Source organism: Biomphalaria glabrata, chromosome 2 (genome assembly GCF_947242115.1).
Source record: "Biomphalaria glabrata chromosome 2, xgBioGlab47.1, whole genome shotgun sequence".
NCBI classification, from domain to species: Eukaryota; Metazoa; Mollusca; class Gastropoda; family Planorbidae; genus Biomphalaria; species Biomphalaria glabrata.
This window is the reverse complement of record NC_074712.1, coordinates 34,773,372-34,791,017: the sequence shown is the minus strand read 5'-3', so window position 1 is coordinate 34,791,017 and position 17,646 is coordinate 34,773,372. Positions and strand designations below refer to the sequence as shown.

The window sequence follows — 17,646 nt, the reverse complement described above, 5'->3', positions numbered from 1 at the left end:
CCTACATTTTAAAAAAATTATATTAAACCAATTGAAAAAAATCTTAAAAAAAAAAAAGAAATTGTTATGATGCAAAGTATACTGGCGCACTATGATCTCAGATTAAAAAAATACCTTTCTGTAGTATATATATATATTCAATTAAATTAGGATCGCAGACAAAATATTGCATGTAATACTTGAACAAAATGTGAAAATATTTTTTCTTGTATCTTGTAGAAATAAAAATAAATAAACAAAAATGCAAAAAAACAACTTTCTAAATAATGTCGACAATGAAATTATAAAGCAAAGACACATTGACTGTAAATACTAAATAAAAGGTCAGCATTATTGTCTTGTCTATCTGCTCACAAAGATCCTGCACATGCCTGAGCAAAGCAACAATGGGCGACGTCTCACGGCTGAGTCAAAGAAAGTAATTCATTAAACGCTCTAATCCTAATTTTAAAATAATACTAAAATATTGAAAATTTGCAAAATTTGGGGAATCAGATTGATAATATTTTTAAGCATATGTTACAGTTGATCATTCGGACTTTTTTTTTTGGGTGGGGGGGGTGCGGGGGGCACAATCTGTTGGGGGCCATAAGTTATAGCTGAGCTTGCATATAGGTAGATCCAGCACTGAATCTAGTCGGGCAAATAAATTGGAGACAAACTGCCAAATCATTGGTTTTCTTTGCCGAATTAGGAAACCCGTTCCATGCTCTAATAGCACTAGGGAAGAAGGCGCACTTACTCGAATTGTCCTAGTAGGCCTATATGGAACAATAATTGATTGTGTCTTTATCTTTGTTTCTTTCTGATTATTTCATAAGGTTTTGTTTTTGTATTTAAAGATTATGGTTTAGTGTTTCATGTATAATTGCTACTGTACTTTTCAGTCTTCTGTGCTAAAATGTCTCTATTAATGTTTTAATGAATTGAGGAGGTCCAAAACAGAGGACGCATATTCTAATATTGGCCTAACCAAGGTTAAATTGCGTTTTAGTTTTATGTTCTTGTTTGAATTGTAAAAAAAAAAAAAATCTGTAATAAATTCTAATGCTTTGTTTGATTTAAAAATAATTTCATACAAATTGAAATATAATCTGACATTAGCTAGTCCAAATTTGTCTAAACTAGAAGATTTGATTTGCTAAGTTATTTAAACAATCCGGAGAGGACGTGGTGAGAATCAGCGGGAAGTTAGTCAATGGACCTCATTCACCAATAGTAAACAAACAACATTTCGTCACGTGATAATATTGATAAAACAACGGAAAAAAACTGTCACGTGATAGCCATTGTGTATTAAAAATTAGATCGTAATTTGTATAGAAGAGATAGAGAATCACGTGTCTAAATGTTGTTTGTTTACGATTGGATGATCGTGTCATTGATCACAAACATGGATGTCCAACTTATGTGACGGATGGATGTCTAGTGGAACTTTGTAGTTTCTTCAACTTGACTTAGATTACTAAACAGAATAATGAACACCAATCTTCAATTGAAATCAAATTAATGTTCATTTCAATTGATCTGATATGATAGACTTTTAAGAATCAGAAATTCCGTAACCTGATCATCCTGATGTTAATTTTCAGAGAAAATAAATGCAAAAGAAAATCACCTAAAAAAATCACCGAGTCCTAGAAAACTGTTCGCGGGTTCATTATGCTCTGAGGGACTGCGTCATTGACAGGCTGAGGCCCTCGGGACGTAATTTGGGCATCACGTGTCCAGTTATACTTCAAGTGTAATAACAACGTAGATAACTTTCTTTGGACGAAATTCTCAAACACGTATAAAGGCACTTTAATTGTTTGCTTAAATACAAGATCTTCTCTTTATACATTTAAACTTACGTATGTTTAACATTTAAAAAGTAAATCGATTAGTGATGTGATGAAAAAAAATATTTAAAAACATGCAGCCCGAACATGACATTTTTAACGTAACAATTTTGTAATCCTTTCACTGACATTTCTTTACTACTATTTCTATTTTTGTTTGTACTCTTTGAATATATTTTAAAATCTCTTTCATGCAAATTAAGTTTTCCATTGATCAAAGGTTGTGTTCGAGTCGTGAGATAAATGTAAATTAGAATATTGCGTCATCAGAATTAGTGGTTGCTAGAGACAACGAAATTAGGCTTGTTATGCTAACGCGTGTCGTTCCATCACCATCAAAGCGAAAACAGTGTTGCCACAGTTGTTCGTACTTTAATCATCGCTTCAAACACAAAAAACGATGACGTCATATCCACACATTTTTGACTCCATGATGTAGACCAATTCCCCCCTTGGGTGGGGACAGGTAAAGTCAACAAAACTCACGTAAAGGTCATCTCTTGAAGCAGACGATGCACATCCACATGCCATATCCCATAGTCCTTTCTGTCTGCCCCAGTGGCCATCTCCGGACGTAGTTTACCTGTTTGTTCTGGATTAGACCAGTTTGTTCTAGAACACAGAATAATAAATATTTGTGTTCCATTTTTTTAAAGATCGAAATGTAAATATTTTATATATAACAATTCTTCTGCATATCTCAAAGATGCGTTCTAATGCTATTTAACATTGCGGTCTATACAAAAGAAATTAAGGAACTAATAGTGAATAGAATAAACGAGAAATGGACAAGCTCTTATCCGAGTCAAGCCTATTATAAGCCATCCCGACAAGACCAATCTCTAATCTTTCGCCTTAGAACCGGACACAACAGAATGAGACAACATATGTTCCGGAAGCTCAAAATTGGCACTAGGGAAATCTGCTCATGTGAAGTGTCACCAGAGAATGCTGGCCTGGTCCTTCAAAACTGCATTCTTCATCAAGAGGCCCGTACAAGACACTGGCCCCAAAACACCATTATAGAAAGAAAACTATGGAGAGGTCCCTGATTTGAAAACCACTGCGCAGTTCATCTCATCTATTGGTTTAGTCCTCTGAATGCTCCAACAGCTCATCTCATCTATTGGTTTAGTCCTCTGAATGCTCCAACAGCTCATCTCGTCTATTGGTTTAGTCCTCTGAATGCTCCAACAGCTCATCTCGTCTATTGGTTTAGTCCTCTGAATGCTCCAACAGCTCATCTCGTCTATTGGTTTAGTCCTCTGAATGCTCCAACAGCTCATCTCGTCTATTGGTTTAGTCCTCTGAATGCTCCAACAGCTCATCTCGTCTATTGGTTTAGTCCTCTGAATGCTCCAACAGCTCATCTCGTCTATTGGTTTAGTCCTCTGAATGCTCAAACAGCTCATCTCATCTATTGGTTTAGTCCTCTGAATGCTCCAACAGCTCATCTCGTCTATTGGTTTAGTCCTCTGAATGCTCCAACAGCTCATCTCGTCTATTGGTTTAGTCCTCTGAATGCTCCAACAGCTCATCTCGTCTATTGGTTTAGTCCTCTGAATGCTCCAACAGCTCATCTCGTCTATTGGTTTAGTCCTCTGAATGCTCCAACAGCTCATCTCGTCTATTGGTTTAGTCCTCTGAATGCTCCAACAGCTCATCTCATCTATTGGTTTAGTCCTCTGAATGCTCCAACAGCTCATCTCGTCTATTGGTTTAGTCCTCTGAATGCTCCAACAGCTCATCTCATCTATTGGTTTAGTCCTCTGAATGCTCCAACAGCTCATCTCGTCTATTGGTTTAGTCCTCTGAATGCTCCAACAGCTCATCTCGTCTATTGGTTTAGTCCTCTGAATGCTCCAACATGAGAACAAGGAAGAAGAAAAGAAGAATGTTCCATTACAGGAAGTGTAAGAACTACACTAAACTCAAACATGTGGGGTCTACTGACATAGGCGTAGAGAGCTTGAGGCTCTGGATAATTTAATAAAAGGGTCTTAATTTAAAATATATATATATATATCCCCCGCTCGCCTTACATGTTAATAAAGGAACATTAAACTCATTTTTGACTAACTAACAGCAACTAAGTATATGAATAAACTGCCTTTATAAAGATTCTAATGTATATGTCATTACTCGCTACTCATTTAAATATAAGCAAGACGAGCTCTAAAAACCATGCTATTAACAAGTCTTTAGTACAACCAGTTAGTCTGTCATGAATAGGCCGATCCTACGTGTCAGTAAGGTCAGACACTATAAACACACCTGTCATCAATACTGTTATAGATGACATCAATATCTCATTTATACTTCACCTAAATCTTATCTGCAGGTATAGCTATTTTATTTCTTGTTGTGCTTCCGGTATATATTGATTTAGTTTTGGTTGAAATAACTGGACACAAAGTCTACGGAATGAAAATATGAGAAACATGTATGTAAATCACAAACAAAGAAAGAATTATTGAAGTCTATTGAGTCAGCAATATGGGAGACATACTATTAATAATATTATACACTCCAACCAATTTCAATATGCTTTATAGAGATAAAACATGCCATCACACATCATACATACATGAAACGACATAAAGAATGACATTAAAATCATACATGACATAACACATGACATTTCACATGTTATCATCAATGGCATCACACACAGGAAAAAAACACACGCTATTGCACATCGTACTTATACGACATAACAAATTATTTTGCATGACATCATAAATGACATAACACATGACATCAAACATAATAAAACACATGGCACTAGACAAGGTCTCATATATGGCATAAACAATGACTTAGCGCATGACATCCTACATAACATAAAGCATGACATCCTACATAACATAAAGCATGACATCCTACATAACATAAAGCATGACAGCATACATAACATAGCGCATGACATCATACATAACATAAAGCATGACATCCTACATAACATAAAGCATGATATTACACATGATTTAACACGACGTCACACATGGCATTATACATGACATAACTCTTGGTATAACACATGACATAACACACGACATATCACATGACATCAACATTATGTTTTGTTGGGTCAAGACATAACTAAGTTTTAAGCGTTTAAAAACCTATTGAAATAGTTCTAAGAATACTTTAAAATATAAAACTGCTGAATCCGGTTTCTACTTTTGTGACAATTAGGCAAGATTTTTGTGCTGAGTAGAGAGTTTCACGTTGTTTCTCTGTGCCAGGAGCCAGTCAGTGTGAGCTACTTACACTTAGAATACCTCGCTCGTCAACAGCCAAGTTGTTATTGGCACTCTACTCATTCCATTTCTGATTTGGGTTTTTCTGGGTTTTTAAACTAATAAAAACAAAAGAAAGTAGGGGCTGGGGAGGAATGGTTTTGAAAACAGTATGTGTGTTAACGTTGTGTGTGTGTGTGTGTCTGTTTGTAAATGTTCTAGTTTCAATGGCGACGTCTGTAAGGGGAGATAATAGAAATATAAAAAAAAGCGGAAAATTAACTGAACATATGAAAGAAATACTTTGGACTTAGGGGTAACATACAAGGTTGAAACAAGTTAGGAATACACCGTAAACACAGTACAGTTTAAAATACACTCTCAATAGCTTCTAGACAAATGTGAATGCCATCAACTTAAAAAAAAAGAGAAAAGCCTTTTTAAATTATAAAGTAAGTTGAGCTTCAAAACAATAATCCATAGTATGATATGCCAATACTTCATACTTAGTATGGACAATACTCAGCCATACATCCCCCACATTATCTGGTACTCAGCCATACATCCCCCACATTATCTGGTACTCAGCCATACATCCCCCACATTATCTGGTACTCAGCCATACATCCCCCACATTATCTGGTACTCAGCCATACATCCCCCACATTATCTGGTACTCAGCCATACATCCCCCACATTATCTGGTAGTCTAAAACATAGCTAAACTTTAGGATCATTAGAATAAATTTACATGCTTAAGGACCGTTAGACAAGGGAACCAGTTCCTTCAGTATGTATCGGAACTAGCTTCAGGTAGAGCCACTGGCAGGTCCGTTTAACGGCAACGCTCCCATCCTCCAACAAAAAAAAATTGGGTGGGGCGCTTCACAATCTAAATAAAAATAAAACATACATTATTTACTGTCATATTTCATTCATTCAGCAGTAAATAAAACCCTGTACATGAAATCCTCCACAAGAATAGTTCCCAAATCCTCCATTCTTTTCTCTCCGACACTGCAGTTGTCTAGATGTACTTCAATTAGAAAAAAAAATATGAAAGTTACTATGAGCCCTATTAATTAATTATTAGTAAACAAACAATGACGCAAGTAAAAGAATGTCCTAACTGTTGGAAAGGGGGAAAAGTGCATACAACATACATACAACATACAACATACAACATACATACAACATACAACATACAACAGAACTGAAACAAGTAAGCATGTGTTGCTGCTGTTGCCAATTTGGCACATCTTCATCAGCTGTTCTTCCCCCGTGCTGAGCACACTCACCTGTGAGCAAGGTACACACACAGCTATTCCCAGTGCAAATCTCCTGGCATTCTTAGGAGATAGTGCTAGCTCACGCAGAGTCCTCTCTAGACTTCTTTTATGCCTCCTTAGTCTAGGTTTTTTTTTCTCTGTACAAGTTTGATAACTTAGACGTAAACACCTTGTTCGCCAGGGGCGTTGCGCAATACAGGCAAAGAGAGGGGGAGGGAAGATAATGCTGCACGTCTTTTTAGTCATATTTTTCTATTTAACTTCCAGCACACCTTCCAGCACACCTTCCAGCCCACCTTCCCCAACGATCAAAGTCTTTAAAGCCGCTGTTTATGTATTTATTTATACGTATATGTAGACTTAAATACGCACATTCTTACAGCCAGAAACACACACACACACATTTAGGCTTATTCACATCAGCACCGGATTAAAACTTGATTAGGACTCCCTTTTAATCAGCCAAAGGCTTTTTTTTTCTCTTACGTCAAAATCATTGACAAATCACTGGAGCCAAGCCGAGTGGGGGCATGTGTTTCTTGTAGTGAAATCAAGCCCCGATTCAGATACGTACACTCTTCAATAAACAATAGTATAATTCAGTAGACTCCCATTTCTACTAAAATTAATAAAAGATGGCGCTGAGGTGTACAGTGGAGCTTTCCTTGGTATAAAGCAAACATAGAAATCCGGGAATATTGAGATTGAAATATTGAGATTGAAATATTGAGAGTGAAATAATGTCAAAGTACCTACTTGATAACAAAGAGAAAATGTGATTTTGAGCGAGAACTACTCAATTTTAATTGAGAATAGTCAATACAAAGTAAAAGGCTAGACTAAAAATTTGGTACAATAAATTATTACTGAAGAAGTGTCATACTGAGCGAGATTGTGAGAGTTTTATGAAAACTAATTGTAAACTTGACCATTGAAACACCAGACGGACTGTACACAGAGTTAAACACGCTCAATTTGAATTCAGAATATTAGAAATGTCATATTGATCTGTATGGCTAGCGTACTGCCAACCATCTTTGATGTTTGCTGTTAGTATGCCGACTTCTGTTCAAAGAAACTTTAAATTTTATAGTTAAGTTCATTTCATTTTCTCATTTTTGTTGTAGCATTCTTTCTTAGTGCCCCCCCCCCTTTCCTCTCAACACCAAACTGCATGCATGTGACTTTAGTTGGTTAAATCAATGAACCATGGCTTCTCTATCAGAGTCTATCTAATACTAAAACACAATAATTTCCTGTTGGAATGGCTAGCTCTAGCCTTTAAGTTAAATCAATGAACCATGGCTTCTCTATCAGAGTCTATCTAATACTAAAACACAATAATTTCCTGTTGGAATGGCTAGCTCTAGCCTTTAAGTCACCTGTTGTAGGAGTTTATGAATAACAAAAAAAAAGTCTTCAACAGGTGAAGGAGCTACCAATATGAAGCCGGGCTGTTTTAGCAATTTGTTCTTTATCTGCTGCTTTCTTTTACTATATGTTTTTTTTTTTACCTTTTTTTTTCATCCTATCTGTTGATGGACTCCTGGAGTAAGTAATAGAGAATGTAGCACTGTCTATTCACCTGTAACAAGTAGTTCAGTTTAGGCAACTGTTGAAGACATTTGACTTTGTACATTAAGCTCTATACCAGCTACTTTGAGTTTGTTGTGTTGGTATAAATCTGGATGAGGCGATAGAGAGTTAAATTCTACAGCATTTGTCCTTATTTTCTTCTCAAAACGTCAAGGAAAAATACATATTTAATCCAAAAACTTTGTCTCTAATATTTATTTTAAACAACACTGGCCAACAGATATCAAAGAGACTACGCAGGTTAGGCCAAAATATGCTGGCATATATCTCAGGTGAAACATTCCAGTGTGTCTATTTTTACACACATTCACAGGTTTCCTAACCCATTATCATTCGAGTAAAATGATGATTTAAGCAAATCAAACAACTTTTAAAAATCCGGCCGGATGCCATACAATGCATATATATATATATCGTTTTGTTAGTAGTGCAAACTAGCGAAAACAACACTTCACTTAAAATACAGACTTATTGCCAAGCTCAATGCTCTCTACATAAATATATGGACCTTATTCTAATTATAACATTGTTCCTTTAGATAATGGTAACGAAACTTTCATGAGTTTAGACATTTTTTTTAGTTAATTCTAATTTTAAAAACTCGAAGCTTTAAAATGTTTTCAATGTAATCTCAATATTCTTAAACGAACATTGTTCTTTTTTTAAAATATTTTTCACTAGTTACACATACTGTTACTCTTCTACCTTGCGGGCCTCACAGTTTGAGAAACATTTTGCAGGGGATATAAAGTATGGTGTAACGTTTTGGTCATTCTAATGAGATTTCATCATAAAAAAAAGTTGTTAAAAGTACAGAAACAAGTTTGTATTTCAGCTAATGTCGGTTATTAAAAGAAATGCAAGGTTTAGAAAACAAAAACCAAATAAATAAATTAACCAATTTGGTATTACCCCTTAATCTCTCGCACCACATAGCGACGTCACTACCAGATAGAAATAGATATATAAAGAAACAGTTTTTAACAATAATCACCGTACCCAGATCCCCATTTCTCCCAGCCAGAGACCAGCTGTTTCATCTGGGGGGTACCGAGACCATTCGATATATATTGATCTCGGGGTACTACTGAGGTAGACAGAGACAGTCCCACATTGGATATAGATTGGTCTCGGGCTACTACTGAGGTAGACAGAGACAGTCCCACATTGGATATAGATTGGTCTCGGGCTACTACTGAGGTAGACAGAGACAGTCCCACATTGGATATAGATTGGTCTCGGGGTACTACTGAGGTAGACAGAGACAGTCCCACATTCGATATAGATTGGTCTCGGGGTACTACTGAGGTAGACAGAGACAGTCCCACATTGGATATAGATTGGTCTCGGGGTACTACTGAGGTAGACAGAGACAGTCCCACATTGGATATAGATTGGTCTCGGGCTACTACTGAGGTAGACAGAGACAGTCCCACATTCGATATAGATTGGTCTCGGGGTACTACTGAGGTAGACAGAGACAGTCCCTGTCACCGAGTTATTTTATATGTTATGAATGTGGCTGTGGTTATCAATGTAGGCGTGGTAGTGACATTGGGTTCTTGTTACAAATCACAGAATAATGGAATGACGCTGGGTGTAGCAGACACAATAAGTTTAATATAACACCACATAATGAATACACCATACAATTCGAACCAGGAATGGTCAGTATTAATCCAACAGTAATATACGAATATCACAACTTAGTACTTATTCTATAACCAACTACTTTAAACATCTAACTCTACGGCTTATATCTTAAGTGACTCAATACAAGTGCTTGCTACAAGATCTCTATGTGGACTGCCTGCCTTTAACTCTCTGGTTCACCTAAGGTCAAAAGTGTTCACCTTAGTGCAACATGGGTTGTGAATAAGATTCACAATATGGAATTAACATACACAATACAGAATTAGGGTTTCTACTCTATGGCACCAACTTTGAGGTGGTGACAGTCCCACATTCGATATAGATTGGTCTCGGGCTACTACTGAGGTAGACAGAGACAGTCCCACATTGGATATAGATTGGTCTCGGGGTACTACTGAGGTAGACAGAGACAGTCCCACATTTCCTTGAACAATGCACGCGCGTGTATTTGTGTTCGCACCTTGATTCAAGGAAACATGTGTGAGAGGAATGACTCCACTGGGAGGATATGACCCCACTGAGAGGAATGACTCCACTGAGAGGAATGACCCCACTGAGAGGAACGACCCCACTGAGAGGAATGACCCCACTGAGAGGAATGACCCCACTGAGAGGAATGACCCCACTGAGAGGAATGACCCCACTGAGAGGAATGACCCCAGTGGGAGGAATGACCCCACTGACAGGAATGACCCCACTGAGAGGAATGACCCCACTGAGAGGAATGACCCCACTGAGAGGAATGACCCCAGTGGGAGGAATGACCCCACTGAGAGGAATGACCCCACAGAGAGGAATGACCCCACTGAGAGGAATGACCCCACTGAGAGGAATGACCCCACTGGCAGAAGGCGAGGAACCGAAGATGTTGGGAGCTGTGTGTTTTGTGCACATAATCCTCAAAGTTCATGCTCTCTTTGCTCAACATGACGCAGGTGATACTAAACTTTAGCTACAGGTATGCTGATTTAGCAACACCGATAAGAATCTTTTGCAAATTTTGAATGTATTTTTTTTTTTTTTTGTCGGTGTTTTATTTCTCATCTTGTATGTGAACTAAATTTATAAAGGCTTAAAGATTAAAGATTGACTTGATGTTCATTGATCTTTTGAGTTACAGTTCATATTACAAGAGCTAAATACTTAGTAAAACTCAATATATATTTTAGTTCCCTTTACTTTAGTTCACTTTACTTTAGTTCCCTTTACTTTAGTTCACTTTACTTTAGTTCCCTTTACTTTAGTTCACTTTCCTACACTATACACTTATATGTCCCTTTCCTTACTTCATTTCACTTCACTATATTTACGTCCCTGTACTTCACTAAACTTTACTCACCATATCTATTGACTTCCACCCTATTCTTGTCTATACTTACTTCATCTTACTTCATTTTACTTCACAATACTTTACTGGTGGCGAAAGATCTTGGTCACGTTCTCATTGCAAGAAGACTAGGTGTGTGAGTAGCCTATAATGTATTAGAAAGTCGAATGTACCTCGAGTCCCGCACAGTAAAACCGTTAACTTCATATATGCAAAGGTGAATTACCGAGAAAGTAACTTAAAACTCACTGACATATACTATTACTAATAAAATGTAAAATGACAGGTACACTACTATATCACAGCATTCATCTGCTAGTCTTAGATTTGAATCATTACTTCATTAATTTATTTGGCAATACAAACAAAAGGACATTTAATGATAATAAAATCCTTGTTTCTTTGTTCCTTCTTCAGACTGATCCTGATTCCAACTAGACACTAGAGTTGTCCATATGTAGATAGAAGTAATTGTATGGCCAGGTCAATGGCTCAAACAGAAAATCAAAGTCAGAGCTTATTTTGTTTTTTTTTCTGCCAGGTATTTTCCAACAGTCCAGCAGAAGGCGAGCTCCAGAGGGGTGACATTATACTATCCATCAACAGCCGAGACGCCTCCCAGCTTACCCACAAACAAGCACAGGACCTTATTAAACACGGCGGAGGTCAGGTCCAGTTAGTTGTAAACAGGTAGGTCAAGACAGGTTGACCTCTGATGACAGAAACATACAGCATGGCAGCAGGGCAATAGATATCTTTTTGAAGCGTTTAAAATATGTATGTCCAATTTCCCCATTCTTATTATTGACTGACAATCTTCATAGTAGAAACACAACTGAAGCGTTTATTTTGACATCATGAGTCGCAAGGTTGCAGATCATGCTGCGGGACAATTTGTTTAAAGTTTCAGAAAGATCATTTCATTAATTATTGATTAAATTATATTTGTAAAAATTTACCATTAAAGCATAGCGATCTATGGCACTCAAGGGAACTAATAGGAATATTTATTTTTCTTATCACTGAGTATCAGTTCTATCCCTTTTGCAATTGTTTTCTATTTTGCCACCAACCTGTATTCAAGATAGAGCTATAATTCTAGACAATGTATTCAAGATAGAGCTATAATTCTAGACAATGTATTCAAGATAGAGCTATAATTCTAGACAATGTATTCAAGATAGAGCTATAATTCTAGACAATGTATTCATGATAGAGCTATAATTCTAGACAATGTATTCAAGATAGAGCTATAATTCTAGACAATGTATTCAAGATAGAGCTATAATTCTAGACAATGTATTCAAGATAGAGCTATAATTCTAGACAATGTATTCATGATAGAGCTATAATTCTAGACAATGTATTCAAGATAGAGCTATAATTCTAGACAATGTATTCAAGATAGAGCTATAATTCTAGACAATGTATTCAAGATAGAGCTATAATTCTAGACAATGTATTCATGATAGAGCTATAATTCTAGACAATGTATTCATGATAGAGCTATAATTCTAGACAATGTATTCAAGATAGAGCTATAATTCTAGACAATGTATTCAAGATAGAGCTATAATTCTAGACAATGTATTCAAGATAGAGCTATAATTCTAGACAATGTATTCATGATAGAGCTATAATTCTAGACAATGTATTCATGATAGAGCTATAATTCTAGACAATGTATTCATGATAAGGCTATAATTCTAGACAATGTATTCAAGATAGAGCTATAATTCTAGACAATGTATTCAAGATAGAGCTAAATTCTAGACAATGTATTCAAGATAGAGCTATAATTCTAGACAATGTATTCAAGATAGAGCTATAATTCTAGACAATGTATTCATGATAGAGCTATAATTCTAGACAATGTATTCAAGATAGAGCTATAATTCTAGACAATGTATTCAAGATAGAGCTATAATTCTAGACAATGTATTCAAGATAGAGCTATAATTCTAGACAATGTATTCAAGATAGAGCTATAATTCTAGACAATGTATTCAAGATAGAGCTATAATTCTAGACAATGTATTCAAGATAGAGCTATAATTCTAGACAATGTATTCATGATAGAGCTATAATTCTAGACAATGTATTAATTTCTACTATAATTAGAATTTTTACTAAGTTATAAAAAATAAGAAATATCTATTTAGCTATATTAAATTTATATCAGTTAAAGTTATTTACATAAAAAGACTGGTGAATGTGTTAATCACTATTACTGAAATAAGACACTGTATGTTTATATCTTGTCTTATCTTATGAAATACGGACGTTATTTCAAAAAGAAGATGATTACTTCATACGCGTCATGCATCTAGTCATGCATTTTAACCAATGACATAAAATCTGCCAAGTTATTGGTTTTCCTGGCTGATTCAGGCAACCCATTCCATCCTCTAGTCTGAATACACTGTCTTTACAACATTGATGTAGTGTCTTGTTGTCTGAGTAGACTGTCTTCACAACTTCTATGAAAGTCTTGTCTGAGTAACCTTGTTGTCCATCAATGCTACGTTGAAACATAAACAAAGCCTCATATCAAGTTTCTCTGACAAGCTCATCGTATGTCTCATTATAGTTTGATACACCTTATAGGGGTATCTTGCCGGTCCCAAGCCAGGGTAAGGGAGGGGGGTTGATCGTAAGGCTAGCAACCTCACATCACTAAACTATTGCTACAGAAACCGGAAATACACCAAACCAACTAGAACTTGGCCAGGAAGGTTCCTCTGTGGAAGAGTCTATGACGTGTACTAGTGAAAGCCCTCTGGAAGCTAGCACACCGACAAACCTGCTGATGACCAAGACCTCAACCAGGATAGGGAAAGCTAGATATGCCTTTTCAACTCTTCAAACTATCTGGCGCTCTAAGGCATTATGCACAACAAGATACGAAAAAGCTCCAGAGCCTTGTTAACAGATGCCTACGCCGGATATTAGGAATTAGGTGGCCAGAAAAGATAACTACTACAAAAGCCCGTAGCCCAAGACATCACAAAACGAAAATAGAGCTGGATAGGACACACCCTGCGAAAACCAGCTACCAATGTTGCAAGGCAGGCACTTGACTGGAAGCCACAAGGAAAGAGGAAAGTGGGCAGACCCAAGCAAACCTGGAAGAGGTTAGTCATCAGTGAAGCTGAGGGTACTGGAATGACATGGGAGCAAATGAAGAAAGCTGCTCAGAACCGAGTTCGGTGGAGAGGTGTGGTTGCGGCCCTATGTCCCCCTGGGAGTGCACAGGATTAAGTAAGTAGTAAGTAAATATCAGGAGAATCCGGAACGAATAAATCAAGTACACGAGATAACATAAATGCTAACATAACGATAAAACAAACAACAACAACAACAACAAAGAAACAAACAAACTGGGAATTAGGAAGATTAATAGACACATTTTTATTTTGAAAACATTGTTTAAATAGTTCAGTCAGTTTTCAATACAAATGTTTCAAAACTAACCACGACATTGAAATCAACGACTATCGTCTAATCCTAAACTCTAATGTCATTGTGAAGCTCAGTGCCCCGATCTTGTTGGTGAGACTTTGAGATTGTAATTAAAATTTTTCAATCATTCTTTGTGTCTCTGTCTCTCTCTCTTCCCTCTGTCTCTCTTTTTCTAGCTTCTCCTGTTTCCCTTACACACGATGAAAACGAATTTCTGAAATGTCTCTACGGCTATGTCATGAATGTCTCTCGTCTGTTTTCAGGCCACCACCGGGCACCCAGATAGCTCCACTGTCACCCCCCATAGTAACACAGAGACCAAGGGCGCCATCACTGCAGGTAACAGCCCCACTTAAACACATAATAGTTATTTAAAAACATACCTCTTAGATTGTATTAAGGCTAAATAAACCGAGGCCCCAATGCCAGTTACAACAAAGTTTCTTGTTTAAATAGCTCAAGTTATGTGTTAGTTATATTATAAGTCAAAAGCCTCTGTGTCTATACTTTTACAACAATAAAGAGTCACTTTTATATTACTGTAAGAAATACCTTAATTTGTTTTTATTACTTTAAAAATTTGACAGAACTGTTGAAAAATCTCTACAATGTGGGATTATTAGACAGGTCATTTTCCTACAAAGAAATAAAAATGAGCGAATCTTGAATAGTTAGAATTAATATAATGCAAGATATTCTTGCTTCCGTAACTAAGTAATTTTTGATGCACAACAAGACATCTAAAACATACACGTTGACAACGTACGTGTTGTGCAGAAAATAGTATTCTCTACCTACGTGACCTGTTTATTTTCAATATTGCACCATACATATAATAAAAGGTTTCGCCTTTTGTAGTGTTATAGTCTGTATGCTACATTTAGACACTACAAATATATTCTTAGTCGCAAGGTTTAAGTTCATGTTAACATTTTATTGACTCTGAAAAGCCAGTGTATGTTGTAAAACAGGCAAAACACATTAAAAATATTCTTTTTAATTAACAATGATTATATAACCTGTAGCTGTATCAATTCGTTTGGATCCGTCATGCAATTAAATTTGTAATAGAGCTAGGCTAAAAATAATTATTCTGTGCTATGAGTAATATTTTTACTAATTGTTTTTGTTTAGCGCAATTTCATTCTTTTAGCTTTCTCAATGCGCTATGATCCTATCAGTTGTCTGGACCAGTTGGGAAAGGATGGGGGCGGGGAAGAGGGTATCTGGGTGATGGCTTTTTAAATGGGTTTATAAAAAAAAGTGAGCGAACTGAATTAAAACTCAAGTGCCTCCTCAGCCTCCACATGCCAATACGGTAACCAATAAAGGGGACTAAATCAACGTATGCAACCTTATCAGTCAAGTAAAATTTCTTTCCCTTGTTCGAGATACCAAACAAAATGATTCAAAATCAATAGTTAATTAACTAATTGAATAATTTTTTTTTTATTGATTCTTGTGTTGGCATGTTAAAGAAATACTTGTGCAAAATTTCAGCTTGATCCAAGATTGGGTGTGGGAGAAATAACGTGTACAAACTTTTTACAAACTTTTAACCAGACAGACAGACAAATAGACAGACAGACAGAGTGAGTTGATATAAGCCTTGTAAAAACAAATTCACTTTCTATTTACATTTGCACTTAGTGAAACTTTGGTTACAAACTATTCTACGTGCACACTTACAATTGTTGTCTACTTAGATCAGCGGTTCTCAACCTGTTAAGCTCGGCGACCCCTTTTTACAATCCACCACTCTGTCGCGACCCCCCCCCCCACACACACATACAGAAATAGAAGAGTAGACAATAACAATCCATATTTTCGATGGTCTTAGGCAACCCCTGGCAAATCGTCAATCGACCCCCAAGGGGGTCGCGACCCACAGGTTGAGAACCCCTGACTTAGATTTAAGCGTTTCTCTCCTTGTAAATGACTAATTTATTGTCTTAGAAGATATATAGTACACAAACTGACTGCATGCCGACAACACTGTCATGTTTAACAACGCGAAGACATTCGGAGTTGTCATCATCTCTTGTTGCTAGGATACGCGACATTTATAAACAATCCTTTACGTAATCGCCAATTTGCCTAAGACCATCGAAAATATGGATTGTTTTGTTTTTTAATGGCAATTGAAAATAGAATAGAAAGTATAATTAATAACACCATAACTCAATATACATTATCTCCACACTTGACCAGAAAATGAAAGTTGCTATGTCAGACAACTCGACCCCAGCAACGTACAACTTTGTCAAAACTAGACTGGATCGCCTGAGATCTGTTGTCGTAAAGAAATCACCCTCTCAATAATTCCCTCCATGAGTTTAAAATAAAAACCCAGATTTGTTTATTAAATAACCCAATCCAATTTTCGTGTTGAAAGATTTTTGTTTCTCTTTCCCCGAACCCTTAGAATGAGCAACTCCACGTTTTAAACTGTTTGTATCAACTCATAACCCCCTCGATGACTCCCAGATTTTAGTTTTTCAATTTCTCCGTCTTGGATCATTTTTATTTCTTGTTTTTAAAAGTCCAACCAAAACCCTTTTCTTTTCAAATTTGTAAGCACGCAAAAAGTAAATCTATAACTTGACCTATTTTTCAACTGCCAACACACAGTCCTATTAGAGGAAAATGGATTAACTTGACTTTTGACTATATGGAAATACTTTGGCTAGATTGGAACATACATTGGCCACATAGGAACTTACACAAGATATATCTGAAATAAGTCTTAGACTGGCTAGATTGGAACATACATTGGCCACATATGAACTTACACAAGATATATCTGAAATAAGTCTTAGACTGGCTAGATTGGAACATACATTGGCCACATAGGAACTTACACAAGATATATCTGAAATAAGTCTTAGACTGGCTAGATTGGAACATACATTGGCCACATATGAACTTACACAAGATATATCTGAAATAAGTCTTAGACTGGCTAGATTGGAACATACATTGGCCACATAGGAACTTACACAAGATATATCTGAAATAAGTCTTAGACTGGCTAGATTGGAACATACATTGGCCACATAGGAACTTACACAAGATATATCTGAAATAAGTCTTAGACTGGCTATATTTTTAACTTACAATGGGCTATAAATTAAATTCTTACAGGAATGACCGTCGATATTGATTTGTATTGGCAATACTGACAAGTTTAGTTAACAAGGAATTTATATCTCAGAGATTATGAATGACATCAACCT

General features: G+C 36.4%; 1 protein-coding gene across 6 annotated transcripts in view; it reads left to right on the top strand.

The window, feature by feature from the left end:
* The window catches only part of LOC106055472 (adhesive plaque matrix protein-like), a 48,221-nt gene that overhangs the window by 9,527 nt on the left and 21,048 nt on the right, over window positions 1–17,646 (top strand). For 5 of the 6 annotated variants that reach the window (XM_013211750.2, XM_013211759.2, XM_013211742.2 and 2 more), the window contains exons 2-3: window positions 11,490–11,638; window positions 14,674–14,749. In XM_013211750.2, coding sequence (XP_013067204.2) covers window positions 11,490–11,638; window positions 14,674–14,749 — 225 coding nt within the window. Of the gene's footprint in view, window positions 1–11,489; window positions 11,639–14,673; window positions 14,750–16,621; window positions 16,709–17,646 lie in introns of all 6 variants that reach the window. The other variant, XM_013211777.2, reaches the window with a different exon arrangement.